At 40.5% G+C, this 17,365-nt stretch overlaps 1 protein-coding gene across 1 annotated transcript; it reads left to right on the top strand.

The window, feature by feature from the left end:
• Window positions 1-1,654: 1,654 nt before the first annotated feature.
• LOC137282344 (scavenger receptor class F member 1-like) lies at window positions 1,655-12,402 on the top strand. Its single transcript, XM_067814089.1, has 4 exons — window positions 1,655-1,824; window positions 10,469-11,446; window positions 11,845-11,959; window positions 12,243-12,402. The coding sequence occupies exons 1-4, from the start codon at window positions 1,770-1,772 to the stop codon at window positions 12,364-12,366; spliced, it is 1,272 nt and encodes a 423-aa protein (XP_067670190.1). The 5' UTR covers window positions 1,655-1,769; the 3' UTR covers window positions 12,367-12,402.
• Window positions 12,403-17,365: the final 4,963 nt, after the last annotated feature.

Raw genomic sequence — 17,365 nt, 5'->3', positions numbered from 1 at the left:
ATGAACAATGCCATCATCTGCTATATCATTGTCCAGCTAAAAGAATAGTTCACTGAAACTTGATATGTTTTTAGGCTTCCAGTTGTTTGGTAATATTTCAGTTATAAAGCGACAAGACCAAGTATGTGCAGATACACTCACGTGCAAAACAAATGCCAAATCACAAATTAAAGAAAAGGTGTCATACACAACTGAACATAGCAAATTCATATACGAATTACTACAGTGACATACAGGACATGTTCCCCTAATTGACAGGTGACGCCATCTGGCTCTATTGCCAGCATTGTGTTTTATACTCAATTCATCAAACAACACGGCGATGGCGATCTCATACAGATATCACTACATATTCATCACGGACAATCTCAATATTGTATGTACTTTGAATGTTGTAATTTTACCATGATTACAAGTTAGTGCTGTAACGATAAAATAAACCAAACCAAACAAACAGCAGTCATATTCACTTGCAATAAAAAGTACACTTAAAACAGATATGGAGACACGAAATGCTTACAAACACTGTGGCAGATGTTTCACGATTAGTAACCGATGTATTTCATCTTCAATTGAATTAAGATTATGCTTTTGCAAGAATGGAAAACATCTTGGATCATTTGAGGGACACCCTTTACGGTGTACCCCAGTTTGCCTGCAGTCAGCAGGGGGTTACCGTTCCATCTCAGAGCTTAGTTTAATACCATATCTACATTTTGTCAAGCAATTTACATAATCAGAGGTTAGGAAAGTGTACCTGTAAACATATTCACACATACAGATGTTAACAAAGTTACATGTGCAGGGATTAACAAGAAGCAGTCAGATGATAACAAGAAATGACAAGATGTCAAGGAAGGTGTGTATAGTGTAGACTATTGGTGTACTGATTCCATCTGTTTACCGTATATAGCGGTAACATCCAAACACCTTAATTAGGGGGCACGAGTTGACTAGTTTGCTCTGTACAAATGATCTGAAACTAATAAATGCTGGTTCGAACTCCGCCACGTCCTGTTTAGATAGCACAATACTCGTGCTCATTTGTTCAACACTTGAAGCCTACAATCCCTTTAACATTGGTGAAACCGGCGTTACACTCACTCACTCATTCATTCATTCCTACGACATGAGGAAACGAAAATGCATACTATCACATTGTTTTCTTTCATGGTACATGTATGTTACTGTGTCCATTTTAACACGGATTCCTCCCGAACTTTGGTTGGTTTTAATTGGTTTGAAATCCTCCGATGTCTCAAAAGAAGGAAACACACAGACAAATTCTCGGTGTGTCGGTGTGGAACCTTGCTACAGATGTCAGGGTGATCCACGCCATATACCTCATTGATGACATTATAACTTATACCTGCCTCCATACTTCTCTCTGGAGTCCTGTAACTTCAAAACAGAACGACGCGTATAAAGGCAATCAACAGATCTGTTCCTATTATGTACAATACACAGGAAATGTATTCAGTGTTGTTGTTTTACATTCGATTCCTACTGAAATCTATTAATATTTCTTACAAGCACGATCGTGTAATTATCCGGAAAAAGAAAGCAAAACCTCTAATCTGAACGGTATTGTCTTCTGAACTGAGGATTGACGGGTTTCACATCACGGATGTTGGTCATTAGATCAAATGTTATGTAAAAGCATTTGTAAATGTATTACAAACCGCAGTTGCATCTATCACACTTGTACATGCAGGCCATTATTATCGAATAGCCTAACTGGGCTTTCATCGGCTGTTTTGTTTTCATTGATGAAAATGTGGCTACTTGGGATTGTAGCCGCATGGATAGTTATCATCATCCAAGGTAAGCAGACGAGCTACATGTGTATATTGCGTTTACTGTGTATACTGTGTCTACTGTGTCTACTGTGTATACTGTGTGTATTGTGTATACTGTGTATACTGTGTGTATTGTGTATACTGTGTGTTAGTTTAGGTCAATCTCATATGAGCCGCGCTCTATTATAATTACATTGGCTTAACGCAATGATCTTAGTTGACAGTGCTATTTCTACGGTAACAAAGAAAGAGACATCACCTGTGGGGTTTGCTTGTATGAAGCCATCATTTTTATGTGTTAAATGTCGCAGTTGTTCATGTTTCTAGGCACGTGTAAGTGGTTTAAACTGCGTTGCTATTTGCTAAGATGTAGGTTGTCAGAGTTGGCAAAACGAAATGTTCCCGATGAAATCAAAACACACAGATGAGATGTCACTCATCAGCACTATCATATTCTGCCTTGTGCAGAATTTACACATTTGTTGGGAATTGTATGTGTTTATGGGATTAAGCTGCTTCTACTGGTCTAGTTCCCATCAGTGGAGTCTGTATAATGCTTTATTTGACTGATCGTCTGCAATAAAACGTATATCTACGAAATAACGTATTGTTACGGTTTGCGATAAAAGTCCACCGGGAATCAATTTCTAAACGATTAGCATGCCGTGAAACCAGCTTACAATAATTTGGTTATCAAGTCAATACAAATTTCTGCAGAGGTAGCACAGTGGCTGGACAGAAATAGTGAGAGGTTTTATCAAAGCCGGACATTATGAAACTGTAAGTCAACGTCGTGTAATCATTTGTGGCATGTACTGTTGAATTGTGGACAAACATATTAGCTGTCGTGTGTCACCGATGAGGAGTGAGTGAGAGAGAATGTTTTATGACCCTTTTAGCAATATTCCAGCAAGATCATGACGGGGGACACCATGACTCGGCTTCACTCACTTTATGCATGAGGGGAATCAAACCGGGTCTCCGGCGTGAGTAGGAAATGTATAAAATAAAATATCAAAATATTATAACTTAAAGTATTATAAAATGAGTATTCAAATTAAAAGTCATTATATCAAGACGGTGATTATTGCAATAAAGACAAAGATGGTAACATTCACTGCTCTACAGCAATGGACACGTTTCCCAACGCATGGGTTGAGTATCCGGTATAACTTCATCCGTTTATATTTCCGTTCATAATCCGAGAATCCCAAGATCATTTCTAAAAATCAAATAATGATTGAAAATCGGAAATTAATAAGCATTCAATACTTGCACATACAATTTCTACAGGTGTAAAATTAATATTTTATCAGATCCCCGTTACCTTCCATGCACAGTTTAATGCGAGTAGACATGCTCCTTATGAGAGAGATTAGAGTTCCATGGGGATACTGTCCCAATATGTCACTACCTGTCTCACCATGTTTTGACGTGTGGTGAGACCCTTATGGTTAACACTCTTCTTCATTATCGACCCGTGAAGGTCCCGGGGTAGAATAGGCCTTCAGCAACCCATGCTTGCCATAAAAGGTGACTATGCTTGTCGTAAGAGGCGAATAACGGGATCGGGTGGTCAGGCTCGCTGACTTGGTTGACACATGTCATCGGTTCCCCATTGCGCAGATCGATGCTCATGTTGTTGATCACTGGATTGTCTGGTCCAGACTCGATTATTTACAGACCGTCGCCATATAGCTGGAATATTGCTAAGTGCGACGTAAAACTAAACTCACTCACTCACTCACTCACTCACTTCTTCATTATCTCCCAGATGTTCTCATTTGGATTCAGACCAGGACTGTAGCTGGGAAATGAAAGCAAACTCACATTTTTCTCTTGGAAAACGGCTGTTTAGAATGCTTTGCCGTTGTATTTCGGTCTATAATGCGCCGGTCGAGAATCAAGTGTTACATCTTAACATTATTAGAATCCACCTAGACTGAACTTTACTGAGTGAAAATTTATATTGCTCTAATTAAAGTTTTCATGGTCATGACATCACAAAACACGTTTTTCCATATGCTTGTCTTTCATTTCTAGAGTCGACTTTCCTCTCTTTTTCTTTGACCCCGGATCTATGATACTGAGCCTAGTAGTGGATTTTAAACACTTGGCGATCCTCTAATTACTATCTCATGCTTGATGTTGGATGTACTTGTTCTTTGCTTTGTGGGATTCCAATTGTATAAACAGGGGAGGTAACTCTAATATGACATGTCTATAAAGGTACGAGGTGTTACCTCCCTTAGACTGATAACAGAGTTTCACTATCTGTATGGCACCCGTGGCGAGCCACCTCCTCGTGGTGGGTGCTGGGTAACGCCAAGAGCTCGCCAACATCCCCGTAGTGGATTTGGGGGCATATTTGGTCCACCAACCCGTTTGCCGTGGGTTGCGGCCCTGTGTCGGCAGAGGAGGGGATCCTGGTGGTTGAGGGCAATAGGGGCCGGCAATCGTGCTCCTGTTGCTCAATACACCACTATGGCCCTGGCTTCGCCTAGACGGGTGGTCGAATGGGCCCGGTTCGACCAATCGGCTGGTCATGCCAAGCCCTGTGCATGGAGTATTGTTATATTTTTCAATGCACACACATCATTTAGAATTGTTATAACTTTGGACTTGGCTATATTATCTAAAACATTTTTGATTTTGACATATGTTGTTCTGAAATTTGCCTAGAGTCCTATGCCAGAAGGCGGTGGCTCATGGGCCAGTCTGGTGGAACTATTAATCTTTTAATTTTTCTGCTGGAGTATATCATCCGGGTATCCTTGGTGCTGCAAGCTGGAGATCCGCTTGTTTTTAGCATTGTCCTTGTGATACTCCGTGGTGGGTGGGGAGCTCGGATGATGAAATCTCAACCCTAAATATGGCTTATGAAATCCCCACAAAAAAACCCAAACGTCCTCTTGAAAATGAAGTTGATGATAATGACCTTTGACCGTCCAGATCAATTGAGTTTTGGCCACGCTTTCTTGTGATCGAATCTGCTGATAAAACGCCTCTAAAATTGAACCCGTTCGCAGTTGCCAAAGGTATTCAAAGTATTGCCGGGGAAGTTAAGAACATTAAACGGTTACGTTCAGGTGCACTGCAGGTTGAGTGTGGGAAACGGCAGCAGTCAGTCAATTTGATGAGCATAGAATCGTTTGTTGGAATTCCTGTTACTGTATCTGCTCATAAGACGTTAAACACGAGCAAAGGAATCATCAGAGACCGTGATCGGTTGTTTTCTGACATGACAGAACTTGACATCATGACTGAAATGAAAGATCAAGGTGTGCTCGACGTCAAACGCTTTTCAGTCCGCAAAAACAATGAAAGTGTTCCAACCAATACTTATCTGTTCTCCTTTTCATCTCCGACAGCTCCAAAATCATTTAAGGCTGGTTACTGCAACATCAAGGTTGACGTGTACATTCCGAACCCGCACAGGTGTTTTAAATGTCAGAAGTACGGCCATGGTGTAAATACTTGTACATTGTCCGTTGTGTGTGCCCACTGTGGTGAGAAGACACACACAACAGAAGATTGTACCAGTGATTTTAAAAAATGCACCAACTGCTCAGGCGACCATTCCTCATTTTCTAAACAATGTCCTGTTTGGAAAGAACAAATGGAAATAAATAGAATCAAATTCACTCAAAATATCTCTTTTTCTGAGGCCAAAAATATAGTAAAAAGATCTGATCTTCCAGAAAGTTATGCTGCAGTAGCAAAAACAACATTGGAGTCACGCTCTAAAATAACAAAATCATCCACAGGCTGCCAAACTACCTTGACTTGGGTAAATTCTCCACAGCTTTTGTACCCTGCTATATCATCACAGACTGAGGAACCACTCCCTAGTAGCTCAAAGTCGTCTTCTGATCACAAATCAGCATCATCTCAGTCACATTCAATGTCTCATTCAACATCTGATAGTCAACAAACGGTGAAAAGTAAACCAAAGCCAAAGCCTGATGCTTTAAAACAACACAGTAGCAGAGCTCCTAAGGGGTCACAAAATAAAATTCAATTGTACAATAAATATGGGTCTCTTGATGATATGGACGTTTCTGAAAACGTCCATTCTAGGGCACATAGCTTGTCGCCCTCCAAAAGAGTGTGGGGTAGATCCCCAATAAATCCCCCCAAAAGATGGTTTATTCCAATAATATTGTACAGTGCAACTGTAGAGGATTGAGGACTAATTTACATGAATTACAGCTATTAGTCCAGGATTTTACACCTTCAGCGATGTGTCTCCAAGAGATATATTTAAAACAAACAGATACATTTGACCTTCGTCATTATAATGCATATCATTCTTTTTCACCTCCGGGTGATAGAGCCACTGGCGGGTCATCCGTTCTAGTCAGACAAAACGTTATTCAAAGCCCTGTTTCACTAAATACTAATATGCAGGTTGTTGCTGTGAGACTTACTTTACATGTAGCGTTTACGCTATGCTCTCTCTATATTTCGCCGTCTTCAACGTTTGCCAAAACTGATCTTCAAGCTCTATATGACCAACTCCCGAAGCCCTGTATTATAATGGGAGATTTAAATGGGCACAACCCACTCTGGGGTAGTGTAACTACAAACACTAAAGGGAAATTGTTGGAGGACTTTTGTTCTGACAATGATTTATGTATTTATAATGATGGTTCCAACACATATTTACACCCTTGTACAGGGACCTATTCTGCTCTTGACTTGTCATTGACAAATTCAGTACTACTAAATGAATTCGAATGGTCAGTCCACGATGACCTGTGTTGAAGTGACCGTTTTCCTGCTATATTAAAAGCTGTAACTCCATCTGATGTTCCTCCATCATCAAGGCGAAATTTTAAAAAGGCTAACTGGGCTTTATTTGAAACACTGTGTGCTGAGAAACTTAAACCCGAACGTTTTATTGACGTTCCTGATGCTATTAAATGCTTTTCTGATCAACTGAACTCCATAGCTGATGAGTGTATACCAAATTCCTCTGCAGTTCCACACATAAGAAAACCATGGTTCAACGATGAATGCAAACAAGCTAGGAAGGCAAGGGAAAAGGCAGAACATTATTTCCGTCGCCATCCCATGGTGCATAATTTAAATAAATTTAAAATCTTAAATGCTAAAGCGCGGCGTACTTTTAAACAGAACAATCGCCAATCTTGGCAAAATTATGTGTCCAAAATAAATTCTCGGACACCCATGTCCAAGGTATGGAACATGATCCAGAAACTCAAAGGTAAAGGTACTAAATCTACTGTCCATCATCTTAAACATGGAGATCAATTACTTACTGATAAATTAGATATTGTGAATAAACTGGGCGAAACTCTCGCTAAACACTCTTCCTCTTCGAATTATACACCTAAATTTCAGCAATATCAAAAACAACAAGAAAAGAAAACTATTAATTTCAATTCTGATAATGGGGAAGATTATAATGAAACTTTTTCTATTCATGAGCTCCATACTGCTCTTGATCAAGCTCATGACACTGCTACTGGAGCTGATAAAATCCATTATCAGCTCCTGAAGCACTTACCAGAATCCTGTTTAGAGACGCTCTTGTCAATTTTTGATGATATTTGGACTTCCGGGAAATTTCCTTCTTCATGGCGTGATGCTATAGTAGTACCAATACCTAAACCTGGACGTGATCATACGGATCCATCCAATTATCGTCCGATTTCATTAACTCGCTGTGTTTGCAAGACCATGGAACGCATGATAAATAATCGACTTGTTTGGTACTTGGAAACCAATAACCTTATCACAGATATACAATGTGGTTTCCGTAAAAACAGAAGTACTGTCGATCATTTAGTGCGTTTAGAATCATTTGTGAAAAACGCGCTGATTAATAAACAACATGCTGTGTCTATCTTTTTTGATCTTGAGAAGGCATATGACACAACCTGGGAGTATGGCATTCTGAGAGATTTACATGATTTCAGTTTGCGAGGTCGTTTGCCTGAATTCATAGGCAAATTTTTAAATAACAGACAATTTCAAGTCCGAGTGGGTTCTACCCTGTCTGATCATTACAATCAGGATCAGGGTGTTCCACAAGGCAGTATTTTGTCTGTCACACTTTTTAGTATAAAGATAAACAGTTTATCAAAAGTTTTAAACGATTCAATTGATGGATCGTTATTTGTGGATGATTTTAATATTTCTTGTCGTGGTAAAAATATGCATACCATTGAACGGCAATTACAGTTGTGTTTAAACAAGATTAATAAATGGTGTCTTGGAAACGGCTTTAAATTTTCCAAATCGAAAACTAACTGTATACATTTTTGTCGTAAATATAAACCACATAAAGACCCTGAACTATCTCTAGATGGCACACCAATTAAAGTTGTGAAGGAAGCTAAGTTCTTGGGTCTCATTTTTGACTCACACTTAACGTTTTTACCACATACTAAATCACTTAAAACTAAATGCCTGAAAGCACTTGACTTGTTGAAAGTGGTTTCAAATTCAAAATGGGGAGGGAATCAAGCTACCCTTCTCCATCTATATCGATCTCTCGTGCGTTCGAAACTCGATTATGGCTCCATTGTCTATGGTGGAGCCTTCAAAAGCAACTTAAAACTATTAGATTCAGTCCATCATCAAGGTCTAAGACTTTGTCTTGGCTCCTTTAGAACTTCACCTGTTGACAGCCTGTATGTCGAGGCTGACGAACCATCTCTTGAGCAGCGATGTATAAAATTAGCTTTACAGTATGTAACAAAACTATATTCAAATGAGTCCAACCCTGCATATAACTGTGTTTTCAATCCCCTGTATGAGGATTTAGAAATCTTCTCTTGTTCCGCCTCTTGGTTTAAGAATAAAACCACTTATTTCTGCTGCCAGCATTGAGCTGGAAAACATAGCTCCTTCCCGTCTTCTTTCTTCTCCTCCTTGGCAGTTGGTTAGGCCACAAGTTGACCTAACATTAACGACTTTTAAAAGATCAGAAACGAATGAATTACAGTATAAACAAGAATATAATCAACTGAAACATAAATATAGCAATTATAAATCCTTATTTACAGATGGGTCCAAGGACGGTGGCGCAGTTGCTTGTGCCACTGTCATTGGATCCAGAACAATATCTTCTCGATTACCCGATAATAGTTCTATTTTTACAGCAGAAGCTAACGCCATATTAACAGCTCTCAAATATATTCAAAGACACCCTAAACGTAAACAATATATAATCTATTCCGACTCTCTTTCTTGCCTTCAGGCTATTAAACATATCTCTTGTAAACATCCACTTTTAATAGAAATTATTGAATTGTATAATAATCTTGCCAGTGGCCAATACGACATCGTCTTTTGTTGGTTACCCAGCCATGTAGGTATTTCCGGTAACGCAATGGCCGATCTTGCTGCCAAGGCAGCACTAAACAAATCTGTGACACCACTTCTTATTCCATACTCTGATTATATAGCCAGCATTAGAACTTACATCCGTGATCTGATGCAGAAGAAGTGGGACACCCAAGTGGGCATAAATAAATTACATGAAATAAAACCCTATATTGGTTACACCTACTTGGGTTGTCAGTTCAGATTTGAAGAGGTCATCATGCGACGATGTCGCATTGGCCACACCAGATATACACATGAATACCTTTTGAAAGGTGAGGATCCTCCGTTCTGCATCCCTTGTGATGAAAGAATCACAGTCAAGCATATCGTGCTTGACTGTGTTGAGTATTCCATCACAAGGGATCAGTATTTTAATTCACATACTATGAAGGATCTTTTTAACAGTGTTAGTCCTCATTTAATTATTGCATTTTTAAAGGAATTAAATTTGTTAACCGAACTGTAAATAGATAAATATTTTAAAATTGGAAGATTAAATTAGTAACTCAAATCGTTAGTGGCTGTACCCTCAAAGGGGATTGAAGTACCGTAAAATAATTGGCCCCCTGAGAGGGTACGTAAGTCCAAAAACATTTGACGTAAATTTCAGTTTTCCAGCTTTTTAATCGTAGAATAAGTGTGTTTTTACTTTATGGCTAGATTTGTCTAAATTGCTAACAGCTGAAGGGATGATGTAAATCCAACTAGGGTCCATGCAGGAAGCAAATGTACTGTAAGTCCCCATGGTCCTTAGTATGGTGATCTACCTTCAGTTGTTGGCAACCTATAGCTCATTTTTATATTGTACTGTCCTCTATAGATACATTGTTTTAGGTCTATTCACTAGTTTTATATTATATTCTGTGATATTCTAGTCAGTTTTACTGTCCTTCGTTGACAGGGTTTTACAATGTCCGTGCTAGTTATTCATTTGTTTTTTTATAATTAATCGTTCTCGTCACGATATGGCTGCAATACTGCCGATGTGACGTTAAATACTAACTCACTCACTCAGTCACTCACTATCTGGAGTTCAAAATGACAATAAACAAAAATTAGTAATAATGAACCGAACTGTGAGATGAGGGGAAAGAGTAAGCTGCCCTTGCATGCATAGGATACGGAATCCAGAAGACCCTCCAACTCCATGTGAAAGCCACACAGACTTGCCGTACACTGAAGTCCCGTCCCAAACTGTCTAGATACAGCACGCCACAGTACCTTAACTAAATGTCAAACGTACAATGCTGTCCACATGGAACATTTTACACAATAAATAACACTGCCAAAAACAACATTCACATTTACAGGTGGCAAATGTCCCGACAGTCATCATTGTTCTGAATGTGATGAACAGACAGGTCGCTGCAAGACACAGTGCCACAAAGGATATTTCGGCCCAACCTGCCAGGAGGTTTGCAACAGAAGGTGCAGGTACCACACATGTGAGTTCGTCCCTGACAAAGGTATTGAGAGATGTACTGATGGTTGTATACCTGGATTCCAGGGACTCACCTGCCAGAGGCCATGTGACACTCACCACACAGGCTGTACCAGATGTCCAGGTGGATGTGATGGGGAATATTGTCAGGTGCCTGGAGCGTGTTTCTCTGGTTGCAGAGACTCCTACTACGGAGCAGGATGCAAGGCATGTTCCAGCAGATGTAAATCCTGCAACAGGATCACGAGCACCTGTGAGGAGTGCCATCCTCCTTATTCAGGAGCAGAGCGTGGACCTTCATGTGAGAACTGTGTGGGAGGATGTGAGAGTGGCTGTACACAGGGATGCAGACACGGTTTCTATGGAGACGACTGTAAGGAAGCATGCAGTGACACCTGTCGTCCTAACCCCTCCCTGACTACTGATGGACAATGTCCAGATGGAGACTCATGCCCACCTGAGTGCCACAGCCAGAGTGGCGAGTGTGTCCACGGTTGTGTTGATGGCTGGTATGGCCCCAAGTGTTCCCGGCGATGCAGCTCTAACTGTCAACACCAGAGATGTAACCAGACAGGGGCGTGTGATGTCGGATGTGAACACCATATGTCTTCTTGTGAAGGCTGCTTGGAGCAATGCGTCAACCTCACCTGTGTCTTATCCAACGTCTCTTGTTGCAGTGGTTGTATCAATAGTACATCTGGTTGTGAACTGCCCTGTAATGGATGTAGTACTGTATGTCTTGGTGGGGTTCTTACAAAACCCAGTGAACACAACATCACCATGTGTAAATACAACTGCACTCACAACGCCTCATCACCTGATTGTCCCATCGGGGCTTGTGACACAAGTAAGTAATACTCAAAGGTCTCAATGACTGCCTTTCATTTCTGAATTTCATGGGTTAGCTGTGATGTTTTACATAGTCGAAGTTCATTCTGAAATCACCGTGTATTGAACTTATAGATAATTTCGTTGTGTTTCAAACGTGAGTGAAGTTCTTGCCAAGTTTCATATCAAGCACCAAAAACCGAGCGCAATTATGGACTGGTAGTACGGAGTATGTACTTGCCCATAAAATGGAAAACACAGTACACTTATTCATATGCCCACTGTTGGCGATATGAAACACAAACGCTAACATAAGGAATGAGATACACTCGGGTATTGTGTGAATAGGCTTCTGAGGTATACACAATTAACTCTTTCAGACAAGAAAAGTCACATAATTGTGCTTATTACTTTCAGATGTTCCACTTATCAACATAGAGACTGTGAAGTATGTGGTGCTGGCTGTCATCTGTATCCTCGCAACAGCTCTATGTGGTTGTTGTTGCTACCGTAGAGGTCTGTCCACAAACAGGTAAGTTGTTGCTGCTCCCGTAGAGGGCTGTCCACAAACAGGTAAGTTGTTGCTGCTATCGTAGAGGTCTGTCCAGAATCAGGTAGGTTTCTATCGCTGCCAGTACCTACACCACAATTATACCTGTCTGACATAGTTTTTTGGCAGCTAATGTTTTTCATGTGTAGAGACAAGATGGGTTGCTGTCAAGAACAGTAATGAAAACACCATGGAATAAATGTAAAAGCATGTATAAAATTGTTGCATGCTGATCGTGCAAGTGTTCCTGCTGGAACTGTTTCAGGGGAAAAGAACGTCCCGAGGCAACAAGAGCAGATACCAGAGCAGGAAAAGTTGAAGCAGGCGCCTGTCAAGACAGTTCCTTGGACATTGGGGAAGAAACGGGACCTATCATTGTATACCTTTAATCCCGCCTTCAGAGAGTAATAAAAGTGCGATCTTTATTCTTGATGTTATGCGTTTTACTGTTCGAGAGCTCCCTAACCCATTGTCCTCAGTGTTTTAGAGTGCTGGAAAAATATCCTCAGTGTTTTAAAGTGCTGACAAATATCTTCAGTGTTTGAAAGTGCTGAAACATGTTCTCCGTGTTTTAAAGTGCTGAGAAATGTACTCAGTCTTTGCCTTTCTTGTAACATCAAGCTCACCATTTTGTTCAAGATGTTTCATCTTGAAGAAATGAAAATGGGCCAAAAAGACCCACTACGGATTTCGGCCAAATCAGGAATTATTAACTTGAAATTCACAATATACCCCAAAGTACTTAGGTATCCCACAGGAAATTGCGTTCCGTTCTCCTATGCTCTCAGAAACAATGCCGGTATTACACACCTGAATAATTTAAAGCATGCGGTTGTGCCCTATACAATTAAATGTATCTGCATCAATATAATTCCCAGATAGTGTAATACTGCATGTGAAGTCAATTTGTCATGTATACTTGTTTACAACTTTGCAGTCCAATATACAATATTCTTCTGCACTGTGGTGAATAGTTTCTGAAATGCAATGGAAGACGTATTCAGTTTTTCAGTTTAGGTTTGAAATCAGTTTCTCATATTTGTCATCACTGATTACACGTGTGACCTATGACACACTTACAAATAAAACAGTCCACTAATGTGAATGGTTAAATAATTTCCAGTTCTCCTTACATGGTGACAGGAGTCCATACATATGCAGGCTGCCTGGAAAGTTTGTCTTCCTTAGTGCCCCGAATGGACATATGACGGGCTGCAGCTAGGAAACACAAACAGAAACAAGTTTAGCCGAGAAGAAACATATGTCCTGTCCCCGTTGTAGTGGACACTAGGGCAGTGTGTGTTTGTAACATCTCACAGAAAATCAGCATGTCAAAAATCACCTGTAATCGCTGGGTTTCCATTCACAGGTAAGTGTTTCTGGTCGCTGCTAAAGGAGGGAGGGAATATGAAACAGATAAACATATAAACGTTTTTAAAATATCAATAGTCACTTGCCTTATAACATTGGTCATCTCATTAGGGACAATACAGAAAATATTTGGGATTTGGGTGTTGAGGTTTTGGTAATGCTGTTGTTTTCGACATTTTTCAAATTCACATTCCACGCCATGAAGAATACACGAACTTGCTCAGCAGCGCCTCTGTCCAGTATCCACCGTGTCCCATGTGTGTGACCAATAGTGTCTGTGTTTAGTGTCAGTCGGCAGTAGAGCCTGTGTCCAGTACCAATAGCGCCTGTGTCTAGTATCAGTAGCACATGTGTCCAGTATCAATAGCACCTGTGTCCCGTAACTACAACAGCTGTGCCCAGTACCAATAACGCCTACGCACAGCACCAGTAGCCGCTGTGTCCCATGTGTGTGATCGATAGAGTTTGTGTTTGGTGTCAGTAATCAATTCGTTCATTCACTTCCAGATATACCATGACAGTTTTGACTGATTATTTCTATTCAATAATGTTCAGGCAACTTTGCGGCTGTTACGTTTACAGGTTTGAAAACGTATAAAACAAGCACTACCTAATACTGTGACTATATAATATGCATAATGTGAAGCAGTGATGCATGGAGGTGCCACATAGTCACCTCATAGATAGAAAACATAGATGAGATCAACTCCATAGACTTGTCACATTCTAAGTGGCGCTTATTACGATATGAAGGGATCACTGCAAGTCATGAGGATGACACCAGGTGTTCTCCTGATAACAAACAGCCCACAGAGACGAAAATGTTGTCAAAAGTCAAATCTGAATAAAATGGTTTTCGTTGAAAACAGAAACATAATGTTTACCCTCCAAAGTCCTATGTTACATGCGTCCCAGTGTCTCCTTTCTGGTTTGTTGCTTGTCTTGTAGAAAAGTATTCTGCAATAGTTTATATTTAATCCAGGGTTTGAGTTCGGGGAATATACGTTACTGATCTTCAACTTATTGGAACAAACCATACATTGTACTTACACTTTATATCCATCTTACTATTCCTAGGGAAAATAAACAGAGCTATTTGTCTATATACATCGAAATGTCGAAGTGTCATCTTTTTCAAACAAGCTACTAGACTACATGGATCTTACAAAATATGATCAGTTCAGTCGCATGGATACATCCTTTAGTTATTGATGTCTGTTGTAACACAGGCAAAGCGGGTTTAGGGTTTTGTGTCTATATGTATCTGTTACTATTGACAGGTGCTCGTTGTAGGGGCAACCAGCAGTGTTCCGACTGTGATGACAAGACCACCAGGTGTCTGACACAGTGTTATGCAGGATACTTTGGGGACCAGTGTAGATCTGTGTGTAGCAGTCACTGTAGGAACAACACGTGTGTGTGAGTTGATTCCCCGCCGAGGTATCGGTAGATGTACTGAAGGCTTTGAGCCCGGGTACCAGGGCTCCAATTGTATCCGACCTTGTGACAGTCACACCGTACCCTGTACACCTTGTCCGGGAGGGTGTGACGGGGAATATTGTCACAATGGCAGAAAATGCCTTGAAGGATGTAAGCACTTTTTTCTACGGGCTGGAGTGTAAGAACTGTTCTGACAAATGTAAAGTTTGCAACAGGAAGACTGGAACATGCGAGGAATGTCATCCACCATAATTTGGCGGTGAGTGTGAACACTCGTGTGAGAATTGTGTTAAGGTTAAAAACTGACAAACAATGTAAGCGATGTAAGAAACCCCCATGTGAACCAGCAAAACAGAACAAAGACAAGTTTAAAATATTCAGATATTATTATTTAGCAACGAGAGCAATGTATACAAAGTCACAATATCGATTTCCAATACAGCACAAAGGCCACAAAATCTAAGCCAATGGGTCCCAAAATATATAGTATAGCAAACTCACCAAAGGCTTAGTGTTAGAGAGGAACAGTCTTGCAGATTATAATACAGCGAGCGGTCTGACAGCAGTTTCAGGAGTTGACGGATAAAGCGTTGGGAATGTAAACTCCAGTAAATGGATGTGAATGTGTCAGTTTGTCGCTCACAACCTGGCAACTCGCCTTTATATATAAACAGTCATTACTCGAATGTTCCAGCACATACAGCCGTTACGGTTAAGAATTTACCGTGACAACAATTTAAGACATCCCCTTGTAAACCATGCAAAACAGAACAAAGACAAGTTGTTTACGTTCAAATTCTGTTATTATTATATTACGAGAGCAAGTTATACAAAGTCACAAGTCAATATAACAATGAAGAGTTTAGATACAATTCAAGAGACAAAATCTAAGTCAGTGGGTCACAAAATACAATATAGCAAACTCACCAAAGTCTTGGTGTGAGGGAGAATCAACTATGGCAGAATGTCAACAAAACGATCGGTGCGGCAGCAGATAATGTTGATTCACGTGTTGACAGGATTTTCAAGCGTGGCAGAGATCCTGCAATTATGAATGAATGTGAGTGTCACCCTCTGCACGGCAACCAGCCTCTACACATATTTTCTAAGTCATTTCCCGAACATTCGGGCGCACACGACTATCGTCAACACTGTAGAATGCACTCGAAACAGTATCCCGGAAGTGAACGTAGAAAACTAGGAGCAGATAAATTCCGGAAAAACAGAATGTTAAAAGTGTTGACCAGCTGTTAAAACGAAATGTGACCCATCATATTTAATATTCAAAACACTAAACATCGTGACCCAATCATAATTATTACTGAATTAATAACAAAATATACAGGAAATACATACTCGTAATACAGCCATCGTCAACACGGTAGAATGGTCTCGAAACAATCAACAGTTGTTTATTTAACGGGAGGTAACTCTCAAGTACTGCCTTAGAGGCGTACTGCTTAATTAATTTTCCTTAGGAAACGTGGCCGATAATAACGAACACTGAATCCTTTAATATTGTGACCGAATTACAACTACAGCAATATTAATTAGTACCTAGTTAATAACACAATATACAGAAAATACACACTTGTAACAACTGCGTAGGTTCATGTAAGGATGGGTGCCCCCATGGCTGTGCACCAGGTTTCTATGGACCTTTCTGTACCAGGGTATGTAGCAAGCGTTGTCGACTACCTCTCACTTTCCAGACAGCAGAAGTGTGTCGGGGAGATGCTGTGACGTTGACGTCCAACTGTACGCCAGAGTGGCAGAACCAGAGTGGAGACTGTACACGCGGCTGTGTAGAAGACTGGTATGGTCCCTGGTGTTCGTCTACGTATAAGACTGGGTGTAAGCAAGGGCGTGGTAGTGACAGCAGCGACTGTACAGATGGTTGTGAGGGTGGTCACTGGGGATCAAACTGTACGTCATGCCCTGGGAATTGCCTCCATCATGCGTGTCATGCCACTACAGACGTGTGTCTTCTTGGATGTAGCAGCGGCCTTACACTGTAGCCTTACCTGTACGTCCTGTTCAGAAGATGGATATCAGCTAACTATCAACTGTACCAGTAACTCTTCTGTACTAGTAGAACTTGCACAATCCTTCAACGCAATTAAGTGTATAAAGTGACAAACGTTTACCTCTTTTGTAAATGGCGCGAGCTCGAGTCAGACTGACCAATCGGAAGTTACTGGGTGGCCTTTCTTAGGTTCTATCTAGATCTAATTAGTACATGGACAAGTTGAGCATATGGATGTTCAGTAACAGGAACAGTACGCAGCTGTATGCATTACCTCCTAAATCCCGTCTAATGACGTAAACTCATACGCCAGTCAATCGTCGTAATTGCACAATCGTCGTGATAAAGGGAGAAAACAATGTTTTGGCATTATTGTGACACCAATACGTACAGGAACATGTCTAATCGATTCTCAGAATGATATATAGAGGATACGACCGGGTTGGGTGAAATCAAAACTAGGAAGTCAGGAGGTCATGGACATAGAGCGAAGTGTAGTTTACATCACGAAGGAGGTATGGACATAACATACTTCACTATGCCCAAAGTTT

Source organism: Haliotis asinina, chromosome 4 (assembly GCF_037392515.1).
Source record: "Haliotis asinina isolate JCU_RB_2024 chromosome 4, JCU_Hal_asi_v2, whole genome shotgun sequence".
NCBI classification, from domain to species: Eukaryota; Metazoa; Mollusca; class Gastropoda; order Lepetellida; family Haliotidae; genus Haliotis; species Haliotis asinina.
The sequence above is the reverse complement of the archived record's forward strand: the minus strand, read 5'-3'. Positions and strand labels throughout refer to the sequence as shown.

Bases quoted from the DNA above. Each gene is read 5' to 3' on its own strand.
- LOC137282344 (XM_067814089.1), top strand. From the start codon at position 1,770: ATGAAAATGTGGCTACTTGGGATTGTAGCCGCATGGATAGTTATCATC. The intron at 11,447-11,844 runs GTAAGTAATACT...TATTACTTTCAG, and splicing joins CATCGGGGCTTGTGACACAA to ATGTTCCACTTATCAACATA. The intron at 11,960-12,242 runs GTAAGTTGTTGC...GAACTGTTTCAG, and splicing joins AGAGGTCTGTCCACAAACAG to GGGAAAAGAACGTCCCGAGG.